The 24,065-nt window shown below is 41.4% G+C and overlaps 1 protein-coding gene across 10 annotated transcripts in view; it reads left to right on the top strand.

Moving 5' to 3' along the window:
- Positions 1-24,065, top strand: part of EPB41L3 (erythrocyte membrane protein band 4.1 like 3) — a 147,370-nt gene that overhangs the window by 73,331 nt on the left and 49,974 nt on the right. For all 10 annotated transcript variants that reach the window (XM_042909903.1, XM_042909912.1, XM_042909907.1 and 7 more), the window contains exons 4-5: positions 22,578-22,682; positions 23,855-23,897. In XM_042909903.1, coding sequence (XP_042765837.1) covers positions 22,578-22,682; positions 23,855-23,897 — 148 coding nt within the window. The remainder of the gene's footprint in view (positions 1-22,577; positions 22,683-23,854; positions 23,898-24,065) is intronic.

The following is a 24,065-nucleotide window of genomic DNA, read 5'->3' on the forward strand; positions in this document are numbered from 1 at the left end:
GGTGTTTAACAAGCCTGAGTGTGTTCTAAAATAATTATACGCACTCCATTTCTGGCTTTCGGTGCCAGTCTCTTATCCTGCACTGACTCACATTTTACGGCAAGCAAGGAGGTAGTGTTCCTTGGCCTCAGTAATGAACTCTCTCAAATCATGCAGGAGAGTCCATTATGGAAGGGGCCTGACGACATCACTCTGTTCTTCCTTCATGTCTAGTCCCTTTGGAAGTTGGCGTGAAACATTCTTTCTAGTTCTACTGAGCCTCGACTCACTGTGTTTTCTGATTTCTTTTTTTTTTTTTTAACATTTATTTATTTTTGAGACAGAGAGAGAGCATGAACAGGGAAGGGTCAGAGAAAGAGGGAGACACAGAATCTGAAACAGGCTCCAGGCTCTGACCTGTCAGCACAGAGCCCGATGCAGGGCTCGAACCCACGGACCGCGAGATCAGGACCCGAGCCGAAGTCGGACGCTTAACTGACTGAGCCACCCAGGCGCCCCTGTGTTTTCTGATTTCTTACCTGGCGACTCTGAGCGATGTATTTGAAGAGGCTTCTTTATGTTCAGTTTTATTTTAAGTGTCCTTACAAATTCAGATCATCCTTTATTTGTCCTTCGGTAGCAAGTATAGGCTATGGGACGGGGTTGCTCTGTTTTGTTTTTTTTTGTTTTTTTGTTGTTTTGTTGTTTTTTTGTGTGTGTGTTTTGGTTTCGTTGCCTCTTACCATATTAGGAATTCTGTGTGGTATGCTGGGTGTTCATGAAATAGCTAGGGACCCAAGAGAAGTAGCCAGGAAAAAGGAGAGAAATGGGAACCTACCCAGCTCACTTCATTTTCGTGTTGGGGCAGGTCCTCTACTATCGGTGAGAACTTCTCTCTTGCCTAAAGAAATTCGGAGCGGCTCTTTGAGGTGTGTTTCCTGGACTTTTCTTTCTCTTTTCGGACCTAGGTTTTGAAACCAGGCTATTGACAGAAAAGCAAAAGTGCACATCTTCAGCTGGTTGTAAATACCTGCTTTGGAGTAGAGGTGTTCTCAGCCCCGGTTCATCGTGTTAAAAATGGTACACGTGTGTGTCACTATTTGGCAGGTAGACACAAATTACTCGAAAATGTCAGCTGACTCCCTGAGGTGGTGTGTAAGGCCCCCTAACGTCCAGCGGCATTCATGTATTCTATTTTATTTTGTTTTTGAATTTCCAGAGTGATTCTGCTTAGGCTCGGGATATTTACATCATTCTGCTTAGAGCTTGGGCAGGGAAGGAGACATGAAGAGCGGGCATCGAACACATTTGAAACATCAGGGGTACTTGAGGCAGACGAGGCTGGAAAGGAAGGCCAAGGACCCGTCCGAGGGGATAGGTTTGATGTGCTAACAAGGTTGGGTATCGTTTAGATACTTTGACTTTCTATCACTGAGTCCGTTACAAACTACTATAAACTTAGCAACGTGAAACCACATGTTTGTCATCACATTTTTCGGCCAGTCCTCTGCATGGGTCTCCTACAGCAGAAATCAGATTATTCACTGATTGAATCTTCATCTGGAGGCCGAATGAGGGAAAGAGCCACCTTCATGCTCCTTTGAGCTCTTGGCAAAATTCGTGTTCCCCTGGTTGTAAGCCTGGGGACCTGGCTGTCGGCTGGGGACCAGTCTTTGCTACAGTCTGCTCTCGGGGCCTTGCCACGAGGCCCCCCTCTGTCTCAGCAGCACAGAACCTCCCTCACTTTGAGTCTGGTTACCTTCGAATCTTTCTGCCTCCCCTGATGTTACCAGCCTGAAAAAACTCTGCCTTTAAGGGCTCACACAGTCAGGTCAGGCCCACCCAGATTATGTCCTGATCTTAAGGTCAGCTGTGCCATCAGAACATAATCTGACCATTGGAGTGAGATCCATTCTATTCACAGCTCCAGGGATGGGGATTGTGCAGGAAATCTTAGGGCCGTCTTAGAATTCCACCCCTCACAAGAGGTGATGGGGTTTCTGGGGCTTTACCTAGGGGAGCTCTTGGGCCATTTGTGTTTTTAAAACATACTTCTATTAAATAGTCATCGAAGAGGAAGAGACTCGAAACAGGGACGTTAGTCAGCTCTGGCAGTGAATGCGGCAAGACATGCTAAGGACCAGAACTGAGGCAGCAGCAGTGGCATAGAGGGGAGAGAATGGGTTTTCAAGAACTGTCCTGAAAAGGAGCAGAGTTGATTAATTAGATGTAGGGTGGGGATATGGGTAAGTGATAACAGACAGTAACTTATAATGACTTCCTAATTTCTGGATCAAGTGGAGTGGCTGCATAGACAGATGTAGACTACAAGGAGAAAAGTTGATAGGGGAAGATAATGAATTTAATTCAGAACGATCGAGTTTAAAGTGCCCGGAATATGAAAGTAGCAATCTGCTACTGTAAATGGATGTGTCGTTCAGCATTTGGTAGAGAGGCCGATTGGCAGGCTTCGTGGGAGCCATTATCTTCTATACTAATTCACACTTGGGAGTGGAGGAGATTGCGAGGATAGTCAGTGAATGAATAAGAAGAAGGAGGCTAGCAGAGCCCTGGGGGAACACTAGCATTTAAAGTTGGGAATGGAGCGAGCTTGGTCAAAGCTCCTCCCCACGCCTCCTGTTCTTCCCTGCACCCAATCCCCCGTCCCTTTTTGCCATTAGCTTGTGCGCTGGGTGTGCATGACCCCATGGGGACATTATAAGAGTGACTGTGGTTGGCTGAGTATCCTTCAAATAGTTCAAAGAGAGAGCCTACGTAGAAAAGCATCCCGGATATCATTTTATAAATGCCATTAAAGCATTGGTTATACTATTCGGTGTAGAAGGCAGGAAACCGGAGATTGTGTAAGGTACCATCCCCTGAGAAAAAATGAAGTGTTGGGCACAAGTCTTGTGCCCCCCTCCAGTTTGTTGTCTGTTCTCCTTTTATTTCTGTAATTTGGTTTTTTGCCATCCTTTGGGCTTTAGGCTTTCCATTACACAAAGTGGTAAGAACCGTAACATTACGCTCCTTACAAGGAATGACTGATCCCTGATTTCTTTGAACTACTTAACAACTATTAGGAGTAGTTTCACCTCAGCATACTGTATAGTTGTGATTTTTAAGGCACCATAATTATACTTTAAGCTGTGAAGGAGTGGTCTCGTTCAGAAAGCTTTCTTAAAATGTTTATCTCAAAGTTGAAAAACTAAACTCTTTATGCGTAGCGTCCCGGAGCTTTCCAGTTTGGACTATGGTGAGGACCTGCTTCTCTTTCAGGTATTAACCCCTGCCCCACCCCTGTCTCACCTTCTCCCTGGTCCAGGGAAGAAGGCATCTCATACTGAACTCTTGGTTTGCTTCCCTGTCTCTACAGCAAAGAAGCAAAGGACTCTTTTTCTCTCCAATCTCTGAGCTGTGTGGACCAGCCAGTGCACTTTAGGCTTTTTATTTGTTTTTCCTAGAAGAGGTCATGGATTCCAAGCTGTGGGAGCTCTCTTTTGGAACGCATAACATTTCCATCCATAAAGCTAGCTTCCTATAGCTTGTTGGTATGGTCTCCCTTACGTGACGACTATTAGGGATATCGTATTTCTAGATAAGTGAAATTTAGGTCTTTGTCTTGCTTCTCCTGCCAAGGCGGCTCTGTTTTGTTGGCGTTGCCTGGTGACTGTTTCCTGCGGTCTTGGTCCAGGATATCTCTACAAATGGCAAATTAAAATGGCCAGATTAGATATTAATTCATGAATTGCTTTGATCAGTGGAGGTTTCCTTCTTGTCAACAAGTAACACCTCCTTGCTGTGTGGGAATGTATTGTTTTCAGTGTGACAGACAGCTGTGTTTAACTGGTGTGTACATTTGGTGTCATTTTCTAGCAGGAGTGAAAGAAAATCCTATCTCTAAGTCCCGTTCCCACTTTGGAATGCCCCACATTTTCCCTGCTGCTGCTTATGGGAATGAGTGATGGTGTCCAGATGGACACAGCCAGTACAAGGAACTGGTTCTTATGATGGTGTTTGGAAAACTGGAAAGAATAGAGACTTGTTATTTCTTATGGAATGCCATGGTGACAGCAAATAAAGTCACTAAAGAGCCACCACATTCTTCAGGGAAATGCCATTAGACTGAGCATGTCAAGCTCATGAATGGTTTTAGATGGTTACCCCAAGCAAAATGCTTCAGTCTAATGTGCCCAGTTATTCCTTTGGGGGAAAAAAAAAAGGTATCTAAAATGCCATGATCTGCAGACCTTCTTTAATAGTACACTGGCCAAGAATTGATCAGGAGAAAGAAGCCCACCAAAATCACATTTGGAAATGCGATGCATTTCAGAAATACATATTATTTAACTTGGGGCTTCTATTCATCCCCTGCCATGTTCTAACAAGGACTTCGGGTGTTTTTATGTAAGTGCACATAATGGCATGAGAAGAAAATAAATTGATAGAGAACAGCACCAAAAGAAAATGGAAGAAGCCAGGAAGGAGGTCAGTCCCAAAACACACGTCCGGAGCTCTTTACCAGACCCTGGGGAGGAAACCTTGACTCTCAGTGTCTGCACTATAAAAACACATCAGTTTCAAAAGCTTCCAAAGAAGCACGTTTTTTCCAAGTCCAGTTGTTTGAGAAAACACTCCACTGCAGCTCTCTGCTAGCTGCTGCTTCTTTCCTGAATAGCCATCAGGAAAGTCTCCATGGCTGTTACTTCTCAGTCTAACCTTCAGTAAGCAGTAAGTAATGATCTGTCAGTTGGAGATTACATTCCTCGTTAATTATCTGAGATGCAATGCCTTTTATGTTGTCCCGTTTATTGCAGAACTGTGTTTTTTAATAGCAGAACCAGAGGGGATATAGACATCTCTCAGGAGAGGTGAGAGCTTCACAGAGACATGTTCCCAAAGACATGTTCCTTCTGGAAGGACTTGGGCCAGGACGTACTTGAGGTCAAGCAAATAGTTGGGGTTAATATTTGGATCTAGGCCATTGTAGAGACAAAAAGATGCTCCAGGTCCCAACTCTGTACTCTATAGAGCATGACTTCAATGATTTCAGCTCAGAGAAACCTGAAAGCTTCAGGAGTTTCTTGTACACTCTTCAGGATAACCTCAAAGCAAACTCTCTGCCCAGGTGTGTAAATATAAACCATCTCCTTTATACAGGATTATTAAAACTATAAGCCCATTAAATGTCGGGATTGCCACAAAAATGCTGAGTTCAGTTTTAGGACAGCTTTCAGGGGGCGGGCCGGTTGCATACTTGAGGGTGAACTCCCCAATCTGCTGTTGACGTTGATTTTGTATTGTCCTCAATTAGATGAGGGAAAAGAGACCGTTCTTCCTACTTTGCCAGAGAATCCAGAGAACTTCCCTGTCCTGTGTGTGGGTTGCCATCCACTCTCGTCGCAAGACCCTACCTAGACTGTGTGGTGTGAAAGTGCGGGTCTGTTGATCCTGGAAGATCAGGCTGATCTCATACAGTGGAGTCCAGGGAGGTCCCTGGAAACCATGATCCTCCTTACATTTTTCTGTTTCAGAGTGAGGGGTAAAGGGTGTATCAGATGGTAGTAATGGAGTGGAACCATAGCTCCTGGAGGAAAACTTGAGAAATTTATTAACAAGTTAACCTGCAACATTGGAACGAGAATTTTATTTTATTTTATTTTATTTTATTTTATTTTATTTTATTTTACTTTACTTTACTTTACTTTACTTTACTTTACTTCACTTCACTTCACTTCACTTCACTTCACTTCACTTCACTTTATTTTTTGTTAAATAGAATTTATTGCCAAATTGGTTTCCATACAACACCCAGTGCTCATCCCAACAGGTGCCCTCCTCAATGCCCATCATCCATCCTCCCTCCCTCCCACCCCTCATCAACCCTCAGTTTGTTTTCAGTTTTTAAGAGTCTCTTATGTTTTGGCTCCCTCCCTCTCTAACTTACTTATTTATTTTTCCTTCCCCTCCACCATGGTCTTCTGTTAAGTTTCTCAGGATCCACATATGAGTGAAAACATATGGTATCTCTCTTTCTCTGCCTGACTTATTTCACTTAGCATAATATCTTCCAGTTCCATACACGTTGCCGCAAATGGTCAGATTTCATCCTTTCTCATTGCCAAGTAGTATTCCATTGTATATATAAACCACATCTTCTTTATCCATCCATCAGTTGATGGACATTTTGGCTCTTTCCATAATTTGGCTATTGTTGAAAGTGCTGCTATAAACATTGGGGTACAAGTGCCCCTCTGCATCAGCACTCCTGTGTCCCTTGGGTAAATTCCTAGCAGTGCTATTGCTGGGTCATAGGGTAGGTTTATTTTTAATCTTTTGAGGAACCTCCACACTGTTTTCCAGAGTGGCTGCACCAGTTTGCATTCCCACCAACGGTGCAAGAGGTGAACAGGAATTTTAAAAACTAGCAGGTTTTTCATTTGTGGGAATACGGTGTTGCCTTCATGCAAAACATGGGAGGAAAAAAAATTTGCAACATTCTAAGATCTGGCTAGAGCAGATGATACCCACGTGGTAGGAAAATACAAGTAAATTGGTCATGAACAAATCACAAAGATCAGAGCAGTTTTTGAAGAGTTTTGAAACAAGACATCAACCCCAGATGCATGCATTTATTTAGCTTGATTTTCTTCACTAAAAAAAATCATAATTCTGCTCTATGCCAGGCCCTGTGCTAGGTGTGGGAATCCAGTCATGAGTAAAAGCTGCTTTCCTGAGCCTCAGCTGTTAGTAACACTATAGAGATCATATAGAAACCAGTGTAAAAGTGCCACCCTGACCAGTGCAGTGCAGGGGCTGTGTAAGCATGTCCTCTGGGATTTGATCCGAGTCCTGGTGCTGGAGGAGAGATCTGAAAGATGGGCAGGTAGAACGTTCCAGGATGCAAAGATGGCTTGTGCAGGTTTTTTTTTGTGTGTGGTTTTTTTTTTTTTTTTTTTTTTTTTTTTTTTGGCAGGGGGAAGCCTGGGAGGAGAAGGGGCTGAGAGAAGGCTGTCTATAGAATGTGGAAACAGGGGAGGGGCTTTGTAGTAGAAAAGCCAGAGAGGCAGGCAGGGCCTCCCAGGCTGCAGTGGTCCAACCTTCACACTTGGGCTAGCTGTGTCCCAGAGCGTCTCTTGCTACTGAATCTGACAGTGAAACACTGGTCTTCCCACATGGACCTATTCTCCCTGAGGTTTTTAACGTAAAAACAGAAGTTAAAAGAAATGTGGTAACATCCCAGAGGGGACCTCCCTGGAGTTTGACTTCACATCCCACAGTGCATCCAGGATCACAGGCATTTTGCTGCCTGGCCATCCTTGGGAGACGTGGATAGGGCTAGTTTATAGAACCAGCAGTAAAAGAAGGGGAGAAGGCATCGCCTGAGACCCTGGGAACGTCTGTAAGTCTCTCAGGCCCAGACCTCCCAGTTTAACCTGAGTGCAGGTAAGCTCCAGAAAAGATAGTTGCTTTCTCTTGAGTGCAAGATAAAGCAGACTGATCTGGACGAGCGTGTGATACTTTGCTCTTTGCTTGAAGAGAATATTTTTAATTTTCTTGTCATAAAAAAAACGTTAGGGTTGTTTCTTCAGACAAAAGCCTGGGCCTGCTTGAAAAGCAAGTTTTCTTGATTTAATTTGCTGGATCAGTTTTTATGTGATTGTTATTTACTACCATTTGCTAATGCTACTTACCGCTTTTTTTTTTTTTAACCACAAAACTTAAATAATCATCTTAGATTCAGTTAAGAGCAGTGACTAACATTCTTTTCAGGTTAAATGAGTACTTAGAACTGTTGGAGTAAGGGCGACCTTCTGCCCTTCTAACTTTTCCTAACGCTGCAGACCTGAGGAAGAGACGGGGCCTGTCTGGTCTGATTCTAGAATTAGGACCAGGCCTCCGTTTTCCTTAGCTGGGATGAGCAGCCTCCTCCCCATCCCCATTCACAGGAGGGGGGACTGACAAGCAAAGAGGATTAGTGCTGGCTTTCCAGGATTGTGAGCTCAGGCAGCATTAAGGCTGGATGCCCCCAATACAGCGGTGAAGAAAACAATACTGACCTTTGACACGTAGAGCCAACTGTACCCCAGAGTGGCCCATATGAGGCCTTAAACACGCCAGAAAAAGTTGAAGTGTATATCAAATCAAGATATTTAATGATCGAAAAGGCTTTTTCTCTCTCTCTCTACTGGATTTTAAATACTAATCTAAATTATAATATGCTCACATGAAGGCTGATAGAAGTAACACATAGAGTCAGATCATCTATCCTACTTTTTCCAGAGGTTTGTGTTTCATTCTAGGTCTTTCGTACACTGTAATATCATTTAAATTTAAAATGGTAAAATGATACAATTACGTCTTAAAATTATGTGAGTTGTTGATACCATAGCCCTGATATCCTTCCTCTTCCTGCTCTCAGCCTTGCCCTATGAATAGGCTAACATAGTTGATGGAAAGCACATAGGTTCGCTTGTTACCTATTTGTTTAAAGCAATGACAATATTATTCTTACATTTTTTGATCATCGATGCCTTATAGACTTGAAAAATGACCATGCTGCAAATTGATACTCATGAAATTGATATTAACAGAACTCATGTTTTCATTGTCAACATTTACATTGCCCACAGCTCTTTATTTGACCAAATGAATTATACATCACGATTTGAGTTTGTGCGTGCGTGCGTGCGTGTGTGTGTGTGTGTGTTTGAGAATTGTCTTAAGAAAGAGATTAAGTACTTCCTCTGACAGGAAAGAATTCTCAAAGTTCCACGTCATTCAGAATTAGACCCTGTGGTTATTTTACATTATTCAAGTTTGTTTCTCTTACAAACATTCTGCTTCCCTAGGCCTCCTTTTCTGCATTCATTTTGCACACTTTGGCTTAGTGACCTGAATCCTTAGCAGATTAACAACAGGAAATGTTGTCTGATAGTTCACTGCCAACATCTCATATGTGTGATGTGAAACTCCTTGTAAAAAAACCGAGCCCAATGTTTTTGCTGTCCAAGAAGAAGCATGCTTCACTGGAAAGCTATTATCTACCACAGTGCATGTCTCTGAGCACAAAAGTCTGATTTCAAATAGAGACTGAAATTGCTTCAACAAATGAAGGCAGAAACAGATTGTGGCTGAGTGAAAAAGGCCTCTTTTTAAAAAAAGTGGAGAGGCTTCCCGTTCAGGAAGGGACTCTTGTCGCCAATGTGCTAAAAGTAACTGTGCACTGAGTCTGAGTCAAAACATAGGACAACTCCATTGCGTTCGAACAATTCATTCTTGTTTTGCCAGGACTATATGCCATATGGATGATTCTGTAACCGTCTTCTGTTTTGGCCTGGAATGTACCAAAACAAGCCAGTGCACCCAATATATATTAACCAGTGTGTGTGTGTGTGTGTGTTTGTAAATGATAATTGAATGTACCCTCAGCTTATGGATATAATACTATTTTTCAGCAATTTCCCAGCTTTACCTACACAGTGATATTTGTTTTTCACAAGAGAAATGGGATGATTCCATTGCTGCACTATATGCTAACTAACTTGGATATAAATAAAAAAAATAAATAATTTTTAAAAAGAAAGAAATGGGGGGGCGCCTGGGTGGCTCAGTTGGTTAAGCGTCCGACTTCGGCTTAGGTCACGATCTCGCGGTCCATGAGTTCGAGCCCCACGTCAGGCTCTGGGCTGATGGCTCAGAGCCTGGAGCCTGCTTCTGATTCTGTGTCTCCCTCTCTCTCTGCCCCTCCCCCGTTCATGCTTTGTCTCTCTCTGTCTCAAAAATAAATAAACGTTAAAAAAAAATTAAAAAAAAAAAATGGGATGATTTCACTGCAGAAGGAATAGGCTTCCCACAGTATGCTGTTCTCTGCACCGAATTTCAGCATTAGAAACCCCAAATTTATTGGGCTCCCTATTGAAAGGGCCTACCCAGAGTCAGCAGCATTGATTGCCTGTGTCTTTCCATGAGCTAGGCAGTGTGCCTTCCTGTTTTATCTCAAGTATTGGTATTCTTTCCATTTGATAATGAAGGCAGTGAAGCTCAGAAAGGTTGAATAACTAGTCCAACCTCACAGAGCCAGCTAGTTATAGAACCAGGGTCCATCCTCAGGGCTGTCTTCTATTCCTCAAATAGAGCATGGAATGTTGAGAAAACAAACTTGAGTAGGTAATGATGCCCATTTTAAAGATGTTTCAGTAATGCTAGATGAATCATAATCTCTGGGTAACTGAGACATGGACGGGAATCACTATTTTGTTTAAAAACTTACCAAGACCAGGGTCGCCTGGGTGGCTCAGTTGGTTAAGCATCTGACTTTGGCTCAGGTCATGATCTCGTGTTCCATAGGTTCGAGCCCCGTGTCGGGCTCTGTGCGGACGGCTCAGAACCTGGAGCCTGCTTCGGATTCTGTGTCTCCCTCTCACTGCCCCTCCCCTGCTCGCTCTCTGTCTCTGTCTCTTTCAAATGTTTTAAAATAAACATTTAAAAATTAAAAAAAAAAACTTACCAAGACCAGAAAAGAGTTTCATATTCATATTTTAACAGAACACGCCAGATCATCACTGCTAACTTTACTGAGCACGAAGTGTGGCAGAATAATTACTAATGGGCTGATTGTGGTAGAGTCGTTCAGAAACATTGATTTGAAAGAGGTAACCACCGAGACTTTCTGAAAAGCTGATGGCTCATGGATTTAAAGAAAGGGCTGCAAGTATATGGGACATGTAGACAGAGGAAATTTCATGTCTGCCTCTCTTGTCAGCCCTGTCTAAATATACTGTCTGGATTACATGTGGGATCAGCACAAAGGCTGGAAGGTCCCATTAAATCCTGTCCCTGCAGGAACGGATTCTAGCAGTGGCAATGTGGATGATGCTGTACTGATTACTGAACTGGGTGTTGAGCTACATGTCAGCCAGGAAACCCAAAACGGAGGTAGGTCCACATAAGGCAGCTGGAGCCATTTCTTGCTTCTTAGACCTTTCCAGGCCTCAGATCTCTCAAAAGGGTTTTGTGGACTGCTGTCTCCGATCAGACACCATAAGCTTTTGTTCCTGGGTTGACCAAGGCCCCTTGGTATTTTCCAGATGTGGATTAAAAAAAACCAAAAAAATCCACTTCAATCTTAGGGCAGACAGTAGAATGTTTTTCTATCATGAGTCCAAAAGAGAAAATGGTAAACCTGGGAAAAGCTGACTGACATAGAGTCAGGGTGTCTGATTTGGGCTCAAGATCTGGCCTAGTTAGCCAAGCGTTTCAGATGTTCCTAAACTCCAGGTACGCCGTGATGCAATCATTTAGAAATAGAATTCTGATTGACCTTTGGAAATAAGGAAAATAGAAAAAGCATTCAGTGCAGACAAATGCTATCAGGGCAGGAAGCATGAAGAAAAATGATGGCATTTTGCTTGAAGGTAATGTGAGGGAAAATGATTCAGATTCATGCCATTAGTATTTATTAGGCACATATGTTGAATGCCTGCTGTATCAGGGAACACTCTATCAGGAGCATTAAAAAGATGGACAGATGGGGCGCCTGGATGGCTCAGTTGGCTAAGCGTCTGACTTTGGCTCAGGTCACGATCTCCCGATTTGTGAGTTCAAGTCCCACCTCAGGCTCTGTTGAGCACAGAGCCCACTTTGGGTCCTCTGTCCCTTGCCCCCCCCCCACCGCCCCTCCCCCACTTGCTCACGCGCGCTCTCTCTCTCTCTCTCTCTCAAATACTTAAAAAAAAAATTTTTTTTTAACTTTATTATTTTTTTAACATTTACTTATTTTTGAGACAGAGCATGAACAGGGGAGGGTCAGAGAGAGAGGGAGACACAGAATCCGAAACAGGCTCCAGGCTCTGAGCTGTCAGCACAGAGCCCGACGTGGGGCTCGAACTCATGGACCGCAAGATCATGACCTGAGCCAAAGTTTGGACACTTAACCGACTGAGCCACCCAGCTGCCACTAAAAAACAAAATTTTTTTAAAAATAGACAGTTTTCTGTCTTTGGGGAACAGAAATACAAGTTCACAACAAACAGCAGTACATAGAAGAATTTAATCTCCGGAAGAAAATCCGTGGTCTGTTCAAGGAAGATACATGAAAGAATAAACTACCTATATTGACACACCCTCAGATTTTAAAATAGCTAAAATAAGGTACAAAAGTGTCAGATTTCCTAAAATGTCATACATTTTCCCTTGTATTAACACAAGTGGTTTTAAATCGAAGCCAGTGTCACAAGAGGGTTTTTCCCCCCATTTTTCAGTATGATAGTTGAAAGAAATGTATACGTGAATAGCGAGACTTGAAACACACACGTACCCGGTGCCGGTTTGCTCCCCGTGCCCTTCCTGAGAGAGCGAGAACTGACGGTTAGCTCCTGTTCTCAGGCAAAGCAGCTTGCTCTGCCTCATTTTCCTCGTGATTGTGAAGCTTCAGGTAGATAGGAACCATAACCAGCTTCCAGAGCTAGGAGATGATATTTGGCTTTTGCAGATTTCTCTAATTTCTCCTCTTCTTTGGAGGAGAGCTTCGCTCTGGCCAAGTTCTAGCTCCGTGAGCCTGAAGAAAAAAAAAAACACAATCTACGGTTAAGTCTTGTGTCGAGACTTAGGACAGTCTGTGCTCCCTGCTTGGGCACACGTGGTCTTAAGCACAGGTTAAGAACTGATTTCCGGAGACGTGAGCATCAGGGCAGTGCACCTTTGGGGGACCCCATGCAGGGGTAGTTGTTTCCAGGTCAGCTGAAGGCCATGTACAACCAGCCCCTCACTGGGCCCTTCTCTGTGTTTGCTCCTCCCAGTCACCACCTTAACCTGATAAGGAAGCCGTTAATGCTTCTGTGCTATTGCAAAAGGGGAAACCAGGACATTTATTAACCTACCGGGGCTTATTCTTCAGTAATGTAGCAGGTTGTAGAGGACAAGTCCATATTTAGCTCTGCAAAGGCAAAACGTCATCCCTTGGAAAAGAAAAATCTCAAACTCACAAACATTTGTTTTGCATATCCGTGGCTTAAAATTTAGCAAGTTGTTTTTTTTTTTTTTTATCATGGCTTATCATTTCTCATTTGTACCATTTTATTCCGGCACTGGGCTTGTTTGTCGTTTCTTGAGAACTTATATTTCTTAAGAAAACTTGTTGGATTAGAGGCCCCTGGGTGGCTCAGACGGTTAAGCATCCGACTTTGGCTCAGGTCATGATTTCATGGTTTTTGGGTCTTGAGTCCCGAATCGGGCTCTGTGCTGACAGCTCGGAGCCTGGATCCTGTTCAGATTCTGTGTCTCCCTCTCTCTCTGCCCCTCCCCTGCTCATGCTCTGTCCCTCTCAAAAATGAATAAACATTAAATATTTTAAAAGCTCGTTGGATTACATTTTAATTATGTGTGTGCATGTACATAAATTATGTCATAATGTAGCTATGAGTGTGGGTACAAGAGTCTTAAAGGAAACTAGGTCTAAACTCATTCTGAAAAGTTACACATTTTCTTTAAAAAATGGCTTTAGAGTCCTCATATTTAAGATTTTAAGTCATAAACATAATTTAAAGTGACCCTTTCAACCGTGCCTACATGAATCACCTAGGAATCTTGAAAACGTGTAAACACCTTGGGGCCAGCTTCAGAAATTCTGGTTCGATGAGATGGGTTTCTGGGCATTGGCATTTTTAAAACATGCCCAGGATCCATGGTTGCAAACCATGGCTTTAAAATAGTGCTTTTACAACATTGGTTATGATAGGCTAATGAGTAAAATTTTACGTGAAGTTTTATCGCATCACCTCTTTGATCTCTTAATGGTGTTTGACCAAAACGAGACTCCATAAAAGATGAATGTAGGATGCTGCTGCCGGTAGGCTCATCTCTGTGGTCAGTAGGGATATAAGTTGCGTACACAGATAGGCAGCTGTGATACAAGGCAGAATATGGCAGGTGCCTTCTTGGTGCTATATAGTGCCATAATATCCAGAGGAGAGAGAGAGAGTGGCTGGGAGGACAGGAAATGCTTTAACGAAGTGCAGTAGAGAAGCGTCATGACAATGAGAGAGACTTGACATGCAGTGGGCAGAGTAAGTGGGGGACATTTAGAATGTCAGTATGGATAGTGCCTGATACGATTGAGACACATCAAACCCGATTCAATCCATGAGTTCATAGTGGTCATTTAATTGATGGTTTGGGATGATGCAGCAAGGAGCTCATTATCTTGAAACTGGGTAACGGAGCAAAGGAGCGAGCATTGATCCTAACCTACCTTTCATCATGAAACTGTGTTTATGCAGCAAATAATACTGACAGAGAAGTAGCTCCTCATAGACGTACTCCAACTAATAAATGCAGGAGGAATCATTAGGATTCATATATGCTCATCTTGCAACTTCAAATTAATGGATCTAGGGCAGTGATCATCAGGGACTGCTAATATCACAAAAAAGGCAAGTGTCACTTTTTGCCTCCTGATGAAATTGCATAGCATCACTCGATGGAAAATAGTCAAACCAGAATCAGATCAAGCTTCTCGATTTAACTGCCAAGTTACAGGAAATACAGGAGACAGAGGAACACGTGAAGTTATACCATGGAGATGCAAACAGTAAGGTCTAGACTGAGGGAACTCTACGACCTGGTCTCTTACATTAATTCCAAGGGTGAAGCCAAGATAAATGGAGAACTTGCAGATTGAGGCTAAAGAGATACGTCAGCCAATTGCAGTGTATAGACTTCTCAAACTGAAAAAGAAATAAAAATGTTTGAAACAATAGGGGAAATTAAAACACAGGCAGTCTCTGACTTACGGTGGTTAATGTAACTGGCTGTTTTTTGACTTTATGATGGTGTGAAAGTGACGCTCGTTCAGTAGAAACAGTATTTCAAATTTTGAATGTGGATCTTCTTCTAGGCTAGTGATATGTGGTAGATAACAGGCTATAGTAGCCTCTCCCAGGCAGCTGGGCCACCAATGGGGATAAATAACCCATACACTTTACACCCATTCTCTGCCCTTGCAGCCCTTCTGTTGTTCCCTAAACCACCTGAGATACTCGATGCTTGATTACAGAATGGACTTTGTGTCAGATGACTTTGCCCAACGATAGACCATTGTAAGCGTTCTGAGCACGTTTGAGTGAGACTAGTCTGAGCTATGATGTTTGGTAGGTTAGGTACATTAAATGCATTTTTAAACTTAGGGTATTTTCAACTTACCATCAGTTTGTGGAGCATAACCCATTGTAAACTGAGAAAGAAAGGTCTGTACTGACTACATATTTGATGATACCCATGACTGCTAATTTTGTTTAAATATGACAAAGGTATTGAGATTACTTTTTTAAAAAGAATAGAGGTGCCTGGGTGGCTCAGTTGGGTATCTGACTCTTGGTTTCGGTTCAGGTCATGATCTCATGGTTTGTGAATTCAAGCCCTATGCCAGGCTCTGGACTGACAGTGTGGAACCTGCTTGGGATTCTTTGTCTCCCTCTGTCACTCTACCCCTCCCCTGCTTGCTCCCTCTCCCTCTCTCTCTCTCTCTCTCTCTCTCTCTCAAAATAAATAAATTTTTAAAAATAAATAAAAGAATAGGGTTACATACTAAGACATAGAAATAAAATTATTTGCTGACATGCTTCAGAATAACCAGGGGAAGGATGAAGTGAGTGGAACTCAAGGTGACCCAAGCTCGTGGTCCTCAGAAGGCATTTGTTGAGGTTGGGTGACAAGTTTACAGGGCTTCATTATATGTCCGCTCTACTTTTGTATGTGTTTGAAATTCCCTACCCTAAAACATTTGCAAGTAATTTTTAAAAAATACTCTTCTAGGGGCACCTGGGTGGCTCAGTCGGTTAAGCGGCCGACTTTGGCTCAGGTCCTGATCTCACACTAAATGAGTTCCAGCCCTGCATAGGGCTCTCTATCAGCACAGAGCCCACTTTGGATCCTCTGTCCCCCCTTCTGTCTGCTTCTCCCTCTCCCCCTCCCCATGCACGTGTGCGCACATGCTTTCTGTCTCAAAAATACTTAAATTGCTCTTCTAATGGACAAATAAAAATAATAAATTTTATCACGGACTTGCCAGAGGATGCTGGTTGATGAGCAGTACATTTGAAAACTAATGTTTTACAGGCACTATTGTTAAAGATACTGAATGACCTTTGACTTGGGGGAAGTTTCATTGATGCTGCCGAAAATCTTATTTTGTTTGCTTGTATTTGAGTAGTGATGGCAGCTGTGTCCTCTCGAATTTAGCGCTCAAAGAAAGCAAAGCCTCTGAACCTCAGCTAATCTGCCGTTTTGTTGTTTGTAGTTTGGATTTCCTAGTTGTGCAGGGTAGCTCCTGAGCAATCACTTCGCTCCATCGCCCAGCCTGTGTTTGTTACCAGATCACGGTGGGTTTTCTTGCAGGCATTTTATTTAGACTCAGGGTTCCTGTGTGTGTGCACAGAATACAAGGAGCATGGCAGCTTTTCCTAGGATGATTTAATTTTACCATTGGCATGTGTTGTGATTAAAGTTTTTGATTTCTCTAAAATGTTTAGTCTTAATAAAAATTTCAAGTTTTCCAGTATGGAGTTTCATCAAAAACTTAAAAACAGGGGCGCCTGGGTGGCTCAGTCGGTTAAGCGTCCGACTTCAGCTCAGGTCACGATCTCGCGGTCCGTGAGTTCGAGCCCCGCGTCGGGCTCTGTGCTGACAGCTCAGAGCCTGGAGCCTGCTTCCGATTCTGTGTCTCCCTCTCTCTCTGCCCCTCCCCCGTTCATGCTCTGTCTCTCTCTGTCTCAAAAATAAATAAACGTTAAAAAAAAATAAAAATAAATAAAAAACTTAAAAACAGAACTACACTACGACCCAGCAGTTGCACTACTAGGTATTTATCCAGGGGATACAGGCGTGCCATTTCAAAGGGACACATGCACCCCAACAGCAATGCTATCGACAAAAGCCAAAATGTGGAGAGAGCCCAAATGTCCATCCACAGGTGAATGGATAAAGAAGATGTGGCGTATATATGCATATACACACACATACACAACGGGGTATTACTCGGCAATCCAAAAGAATGAAATCTTGCCATTTGCAACTACATGGATGGAACTGGAGGGTATTATGCTAAGTGAAATTAGAGAAAGACAAATATATGACTTTACTCACACGAGGACTTACAGATACAGAACAGATGAACATAAGGGAAGGGAAGCAAACATAATATAAAAACAGGGAGAGGGACAAAACATAAGAGACTTTTAAATATAGAGAACAAACAGGGTTACTGGAGAGGTTGTCGGAGGGGGATGGTCTAAATGGGTAGGGGGCATTAAGGAATCAGCTCCTGAAATCATTGTTGCACTCTATGCTAACTAACTTGGATGTAAATTTAAAAATAAAAGTAAAAAAATTAAGTTTTCATTTACTCGTGATAAAAATAAAATCATTTGGAGCTCAACTTTGTTAACCTTAAGTGTTTAATGAATTATTAACCATTTAAAATAAGGCATTAAGTATTTTTGTCCTTGTTCTTCTCCTTTTAATGAATAGAACTTTTTTGAGCAGTTTTATGTTTACAGAAAAATGAAGCAGAAAGTACAGAGACTTTTCATATAACCCCCTCAAACTCTCTTCTCCCTGTTCCCCTCTTTCCCTGGTTTTAACATTTTGTATTAGTGTGCTACATCTGTTGTAATTGATGAACCAACGTTGATACACAATTATAACTAAAGTCCATAGTTTACATTAAGGTTCACTCTGTGTGGTATAGCCTATGGGTTTGGACAAATGGGTAATGACATGTAGCCACCAACATAGTATCTATCATCCAGTGTAGTTTTACTGCCCTGACGATCCTCTGTGTTCCACCCGTTCACCCCTCCCTCCTCCCTAACCCCTGGCAACTGCTGATCTTTTTATGGTCTCCATAGTTTTGCGTTTTCCAAAATGTCATATAGCTGGAATCATACATACAACCATTTCAGATTGGTGTCTTTCACTTAGTAGTAGGCATTCGCGGTTCCTCCGTGTCTTTTCATGGCTTGATTGCTCGTTTCTTTTTAGTGCTGAATAATATTCCGATGTCTGGATTGTAACAGAATTTATCCACTCGCCCGCTGAAGGACATCTTTGTTGCTTCCAAGTTTTGACGGTTTTAAATAAAGCTTCTATAAGAATTGATGTGCAGCCTTCTGTATATAAATAAATACATGAGTATGACAGCTGGATCATATATTAAGAGTCTGTTTAGTTTTGTGCAAACTGCTAGACTGTCTTCCAAAGTGGCTGTGCCATTTTGCATTCCCACCAGCAAGGAATAAGAATTGCCGTTGCCCCACACCCTTGAAAACATTTAACGTTGTCTGTGTTTTGAATTTTAGCCATTCTCATAGGCGTGTAGGGGTATCTTGTTTTAATCTGCAATTCTCTAATGGCATATGATGATGAACATCTCTCCACATGCTTTTCTTGACATCTGGATACCTTTGGTGAAGCATCTGTTCAGATCTTTTGCCCGGCTTTTAATTTAGTTGTTTTCTTATTGTTGAATCTTACAAGTTCTTTGTGTCTTTTGGATACCAGTCCTTTATGAGATATGACTTTGCAAATATGTTCCCCCAGTCTTTGGCTTGTCTTCATTCTCTTAAAGTTTTTCTCTTTTGACGCGTTTCTCCTAATGTTCAACACTTTCATGAGTCAATTTAGAAAAAATTTAAATTAAAATAGTTAAGGGGCGCCTGGGTGGCTCAGTTGGTTAAGCGTCCGACTTCAGCTCAGGTCACGATCTCACGGTCCGTGAGTTCGAGCCCCGCGTCGGGCTCTGGGCTGATGGCTCAGAGCCTGGAGCCTGCTTCCAATTCTGTGTCTCCCTCTCTCTCTGCCCCTCCCCCATTCATGCTCTGTCTCTCTCTGTCTCAAAAATAAATAAAAACATTTAAAAAAATTTAAAAAAAAAATAAATTAAAATAGTTAAGAAGGAAAACTGTTCATATTGCTTGGGGAATTTACCATTCTTTAGATATTTAAAGTCTTTGACTCCTGGGGTGTAATATCCCCATTTACTTTATCAGAAACAGAAACCTCACTTTTTAGTGGTGAAAAGAGGACAGAAAGAAGGCAATCCACCATTGGTTTGTTACTCTAGGAGAGCAAAATCAACTTTCCTGGATGTTCGGGGGTTAATACTCAACGGTCTGAGCTATGAATGCCCTTGAGTCAGAGACATGACTTAACTCATAGGAAACAGCAAACAAGACTAAAAACTATTATCTTCTCTGGTTAGGTAAATTATCCATTAATTTAGAAAAACCTCTGTCAACATTTATTTAACCTACTCAATTCTGACTCATTATGGCTATATATAAACACACCTAATGACAGCAAAGTACCTAGATTAGATTTGATCACTTAATGAATATCATGTCTTCAGTAACTAAATATTTAATGTAAATCATTTAAAAGTTTCAGTCTGATTGTTGAGCTTTAGTTGTATTTTAGGTGTTATTACCTAAAGATACACACAAGTATCGTTAAGTAGAAATAACTGCCTTGCAAAGTTGAACAGTGTACAAAAATAATAATAATCTGAATTAGAAGAGTCAAGAATTTGGGAGAGTTGGGCGTAATCCTATCGAGGGCTGGAAAATAATCCAACTCCGTCCACTGGCAGTCTTTCTCCTCACACATGCAGGAGGGTGCTGAAGCCACATCTGGGCTCCGTGGGAAAGAGCCTCGTACCCCTTAGTAATGTTTGCCACGACACAGGGGACCCAGTCATAGCCTCGAGCCCATGGCACCCTTGCTTCACAGACTCTTGTATTCTCACTCAGGGATGAGGAAATGAGGACCCAAGTAACTTAAAATACTCTTCCAGTGTCATCTAGCTAGCTGGTGGGTTGTGGTGATAGTTAGGAGGTAGGAATTTTAGGGTTTACGATAGCCATCTCCAGTAGACCCCAGACAACTAATCTTGCTTCTTAGGGGGGACAGACAAACAAACGCCAGCGTAAAGAATGGGCCACTAGGTAATTGTCTTAAGAAGTGTTTGTAATGTTCAAAATAGGCTCACAATATTCGGTGAGAAAAAAATCCGGTCGATTCAAGAGAGAGCTATGAATCATTAATAGAAAGCAAATTGTGAGGAGCCAGAAAAGTAAGATCTAGTTAGTACAGTGGTCTGTCCTTCGGCTGATCCCCGCCACCTGCTAGACAAAGGGAAGACCACAGCAGCCAGAAGACTGCTAACTAAGACAATGCCCAAGGCAGCCTGCGGCATATCCAGAAATGATTCCACCATTGAAGGGCTGCTGGGTCAAAGAATATTGGAGGCTCTGTAGAGAAGAGTTTCTTTATTTGTTTTTGCTTTATTTCTACTTATTGAGAAAGTAGTTGGGCCAGACTGGTGTATCGGGTGGTCGGGGGAGAGCACGTGTGTGTAAATATTGTGGTCTGGGTAGTAAGCAGGCAGTTAACTATCTAAAGAAAGCGCGGGACACGTTAATACTGAACTGCCTATTGGCACCACAAGGAGCTGTCTATGTGCTCCGTCAGCAAAAATGCATACACAGTAAGTTCCACGTTCTGTACCCTGCCCTGTGTCAGTCACTTGGGCTGGAAGAGCTAATGTTTATGGAATGCTTGATACGTGCCATCACTGGCCCAAGTTTGAATTCTTTGTGTTATTTGAATGTCAGCCATCCCGAAGAAGAGGGTGGTACCACACACATTTGACAGAGGGAAAAACAGAGAGGCTCACATAGCTGCAAAGGGCCTGATGAGGAGTCAAACCCAGGTTGATCTGCTAAAGCCACTGCTCGGCCATTACATAATGCTGCCTCTCTCATCTGCCTTTCCTGAACTTGGGTTCTTGTCTGTAAACTGAAGATAATACCAGTAGAGGCATTGGAAGAAACAAATTTTTATGAAAACATTATAATTTGTTCGACGTTCAGAGATGATATGCTGTTTATTAAATAAAAGATTCAAACCAGTGAACAGCATTTCATTGTCATACCATTTATTCATATCCATGCAACAATGTAGTTTTGCTGTTTTCATGCATTATTAAACTTTTTTCAAATACATCATTGAGTATTTAGCTAGATACAATTTAGGCTTTACTTTTGTATCATAGATTTATCTTTTTTTTCCTAAATAGTCCTGCTTCAGGGGGCTGAGCAATTTACTTCCAACATAATTATAGTTGCTTAGTAATAAACAGCACTTACAGGTTTCTGAATTTTTACTATTTTGGCATACACAGTGTTTATCAATTTTCCTATCTCTCATTGTTACTGTATTAAATCTTAGAGGTAAATGTGCTTAATGTATTGGCGTGACATGTTGGCACTGTCCAAACGAAACATAATTTAATTGTTGCCAGTTAATCCATCTCTGTCTCCAAGACCAGGTTGAGAGACCTTTGAAAGATCCCATGAAAATATGATACTGGGTATCACAGTAAATTAAGCTAATAGATAGTTTTGGGTTTTTTCCCCCTCAGATGACTAACTTTTTCTCTTCTCCAAATGACTGTGTTATGGTTAAAATATATATATATTATATATATATATATATATATATATAAATATATATATTTATAATATATATAAATATATATTTATATATATATATATAAAATATATATGTATAAGTGTATAAATGATAACTAATATATATGTATAAATGATACACATTTATCATGTATATGGTAATGTACATGATTATATGTATAAATGATATGTATATGTATAAATGATAACTATATAGATGTATAACATATACACATGTATATATGTATAAATGATAACTAAAATAGTTATGTGTATGTATGTATAAATGATATGTATATGTACCTTATATGTATAATGATACCTTATACGTATAAATATATACATTTATATCTTCTATGTATAAATGATCTATGTACATCATTTATACCTTATATGTATAAACGATAACTAAAATGTTTAAACTTCATGAACATTTAATGTTTAATAGGAAGGATTTCTCAGAAAGAAATTCAGAGAAAATTGAACACTGTAATACAAAACTGAAGTTTGTGGCCAAAAAAAAAAAAAAAAACCTGTAAAAATAAACCAATGAAGTTAATGGGCTTTAGAAAGCAATCGGTAGCTAGAATTTCTAAGTAAGCATTGGAATAGGAAGTCTTAAGGGGAAGTCTGCCTAAGATAAGGGATGGGTTCGATTCTTCAAATCTGGTCCTGTGGGGACTGAGTTAGGGCATTCTGAAACACGGCTTTTGCTGGTCCTTTGTACTCTTTCACTCTCAAGATTTTTCTATTTCACAAGATAGTTGAGGCTTCTAAGCCCCACGTCATTTCCCCAGCTACTTCTATTTCGAAATCATCAGCAGGTTGCCTGAACTCACTCAGCAGTACCAGTGAGTTTTGGTTTCATTAGTTGGTTGTCAGGGCAGAGTTTTGTAGGCGTGGGCCCACGTTATTGAACGTTTTCACTAGTTAGGAGATGGTGAAGTGGTCAGACTTGAGTGTCACGTACTGAACAGTTACAGCAAGCAATATTTCAAATTTTATTGATTCTTACCCGTGGCAATTGAGAGAACTTGGTGTGTTGACTTGTTTTTGTTTTGTTTTCCACAGAAACGCTCCAGAGGCCAAGTGCTCTTTGATAAAGTATGTGAACATCTGAACTTGCTAGAAAAGGACTATTTTGGGCTTACGTATAGAGATGCCGAAAACCAGAAGGTGAGTCATTAAAAGCAATACAAAACGTATGTCTTGAGTATTGCTGCAAGAAAGGGGATGAAAACTGAACTGGTAGATCATTTTCTCCATCTCCCTCATCCTCCTACATTTACACCTTTGAGTCCCAAAATGCTGTTAATCACCTCATTTCTTTATTAAAGATATTATTGATAACTTCCTTTAATCCTGACTATTCCAGAAACAGTAAGTCGGTATTTCACACATGAGTTATTTATGGTTCCAGGAAAGCATCTTATATGGTTCTTTTCTTGGATGATGTTTTTCAGTGGATTTGAGCCCATGAAAATCAAATACGTTGATACTAACTAACATAGAAAACGTATTCCCTGACTGATGTCCTGTACTTAATTCATCTTTGTATGCTTTCATGGCCTTACAAAACCAAACTGTGACACGGGTCGTTTGCTGACCAGACCCCTGTCTAGTGTATTCAGCAGGTATTTAACATAATACTTCTATAGACTCTTACACCTGAGTAATACAGTCTATTCAGGGCTTTGTCTCACTGATTCCCACAACTACCTGAAAAATAAAAAAGAAGAAATTGTTTCTGTTGTATTCGTGCTTGAAACTAAGTCACAGAAATTTTGCTCATAGATGTTACTTTGTTTTGACGTTGTGCATTGAATCATACTTAATACCTACCCAATTCACTGAACAATGTCTAACTTCGTTACTAAACAGCTGAGTTTTCTGATGAGGAAAATAATAAATCTCAAGTGAGTGTTCATTTGTTAGAACACTGTGGCTAAGAATCTGTAACCACAGAAGTCACTCTGTGGGCAAAGGCATCAGTATGTCAACCTACATGTGTCTTTAATTTATTCTAGTAACTTCTTTGAACATAGAATCCACTATTGTATTTCTCCTCTGTTTCTGCACTGGCTCGAATCTTTGAACGTAGTGTTGTAAAAGAAAATTATCTTGTCATGCACGAATTGTGCATACACACACATTGTCTCGTCACACTGGTGCCTGAGCCCTCGCAGGGCCTGGGGAAGGGGCACCGGAGGTGGGGGAAGGTCGTAAGTCCAAGGGCCTGCCAGCAACAGTTCCCTCTCAGATAGGCTTAGTGCATGTCTCTACCTGAGCATCGTGAAGTTATTTTTATTTTTCTCTGGTTCAAATTCAAACTGTCATTTCCTTTTCAGAATTGGCTGGACCCTGCTAAGGAAATAAAAAAACAGATTCGAAGTAAGTTCTTTTGGATTATTTTACATGGAGATGCGAAATGAGATGTTCAGAGAGCATGGTTTTCTGACTTGGTGGCCCATAACACAGCTATGAGTGAGAACACTGATTTTTTTAAAAGATTAAGATCTCAAATTTTATCTTTGACAGGTTGGCCTGGCTTAAATACCC

The sequence above is a fragment of the Panthera leo genome, chromosome D3 (genome assembly GCF_018350215.1).
Source record: "Panthera leo isolate Ple1 chromosome D3, P.leo_Ple1_pat1.1, whole genome shotgun sequence".
In the NCBI taxonomy this organism is placed as follows: Eukaryota; Metazoa; Chordata; class Mammalia; order Carnivora; family Felidae; genus Panthera; species Panthera leo.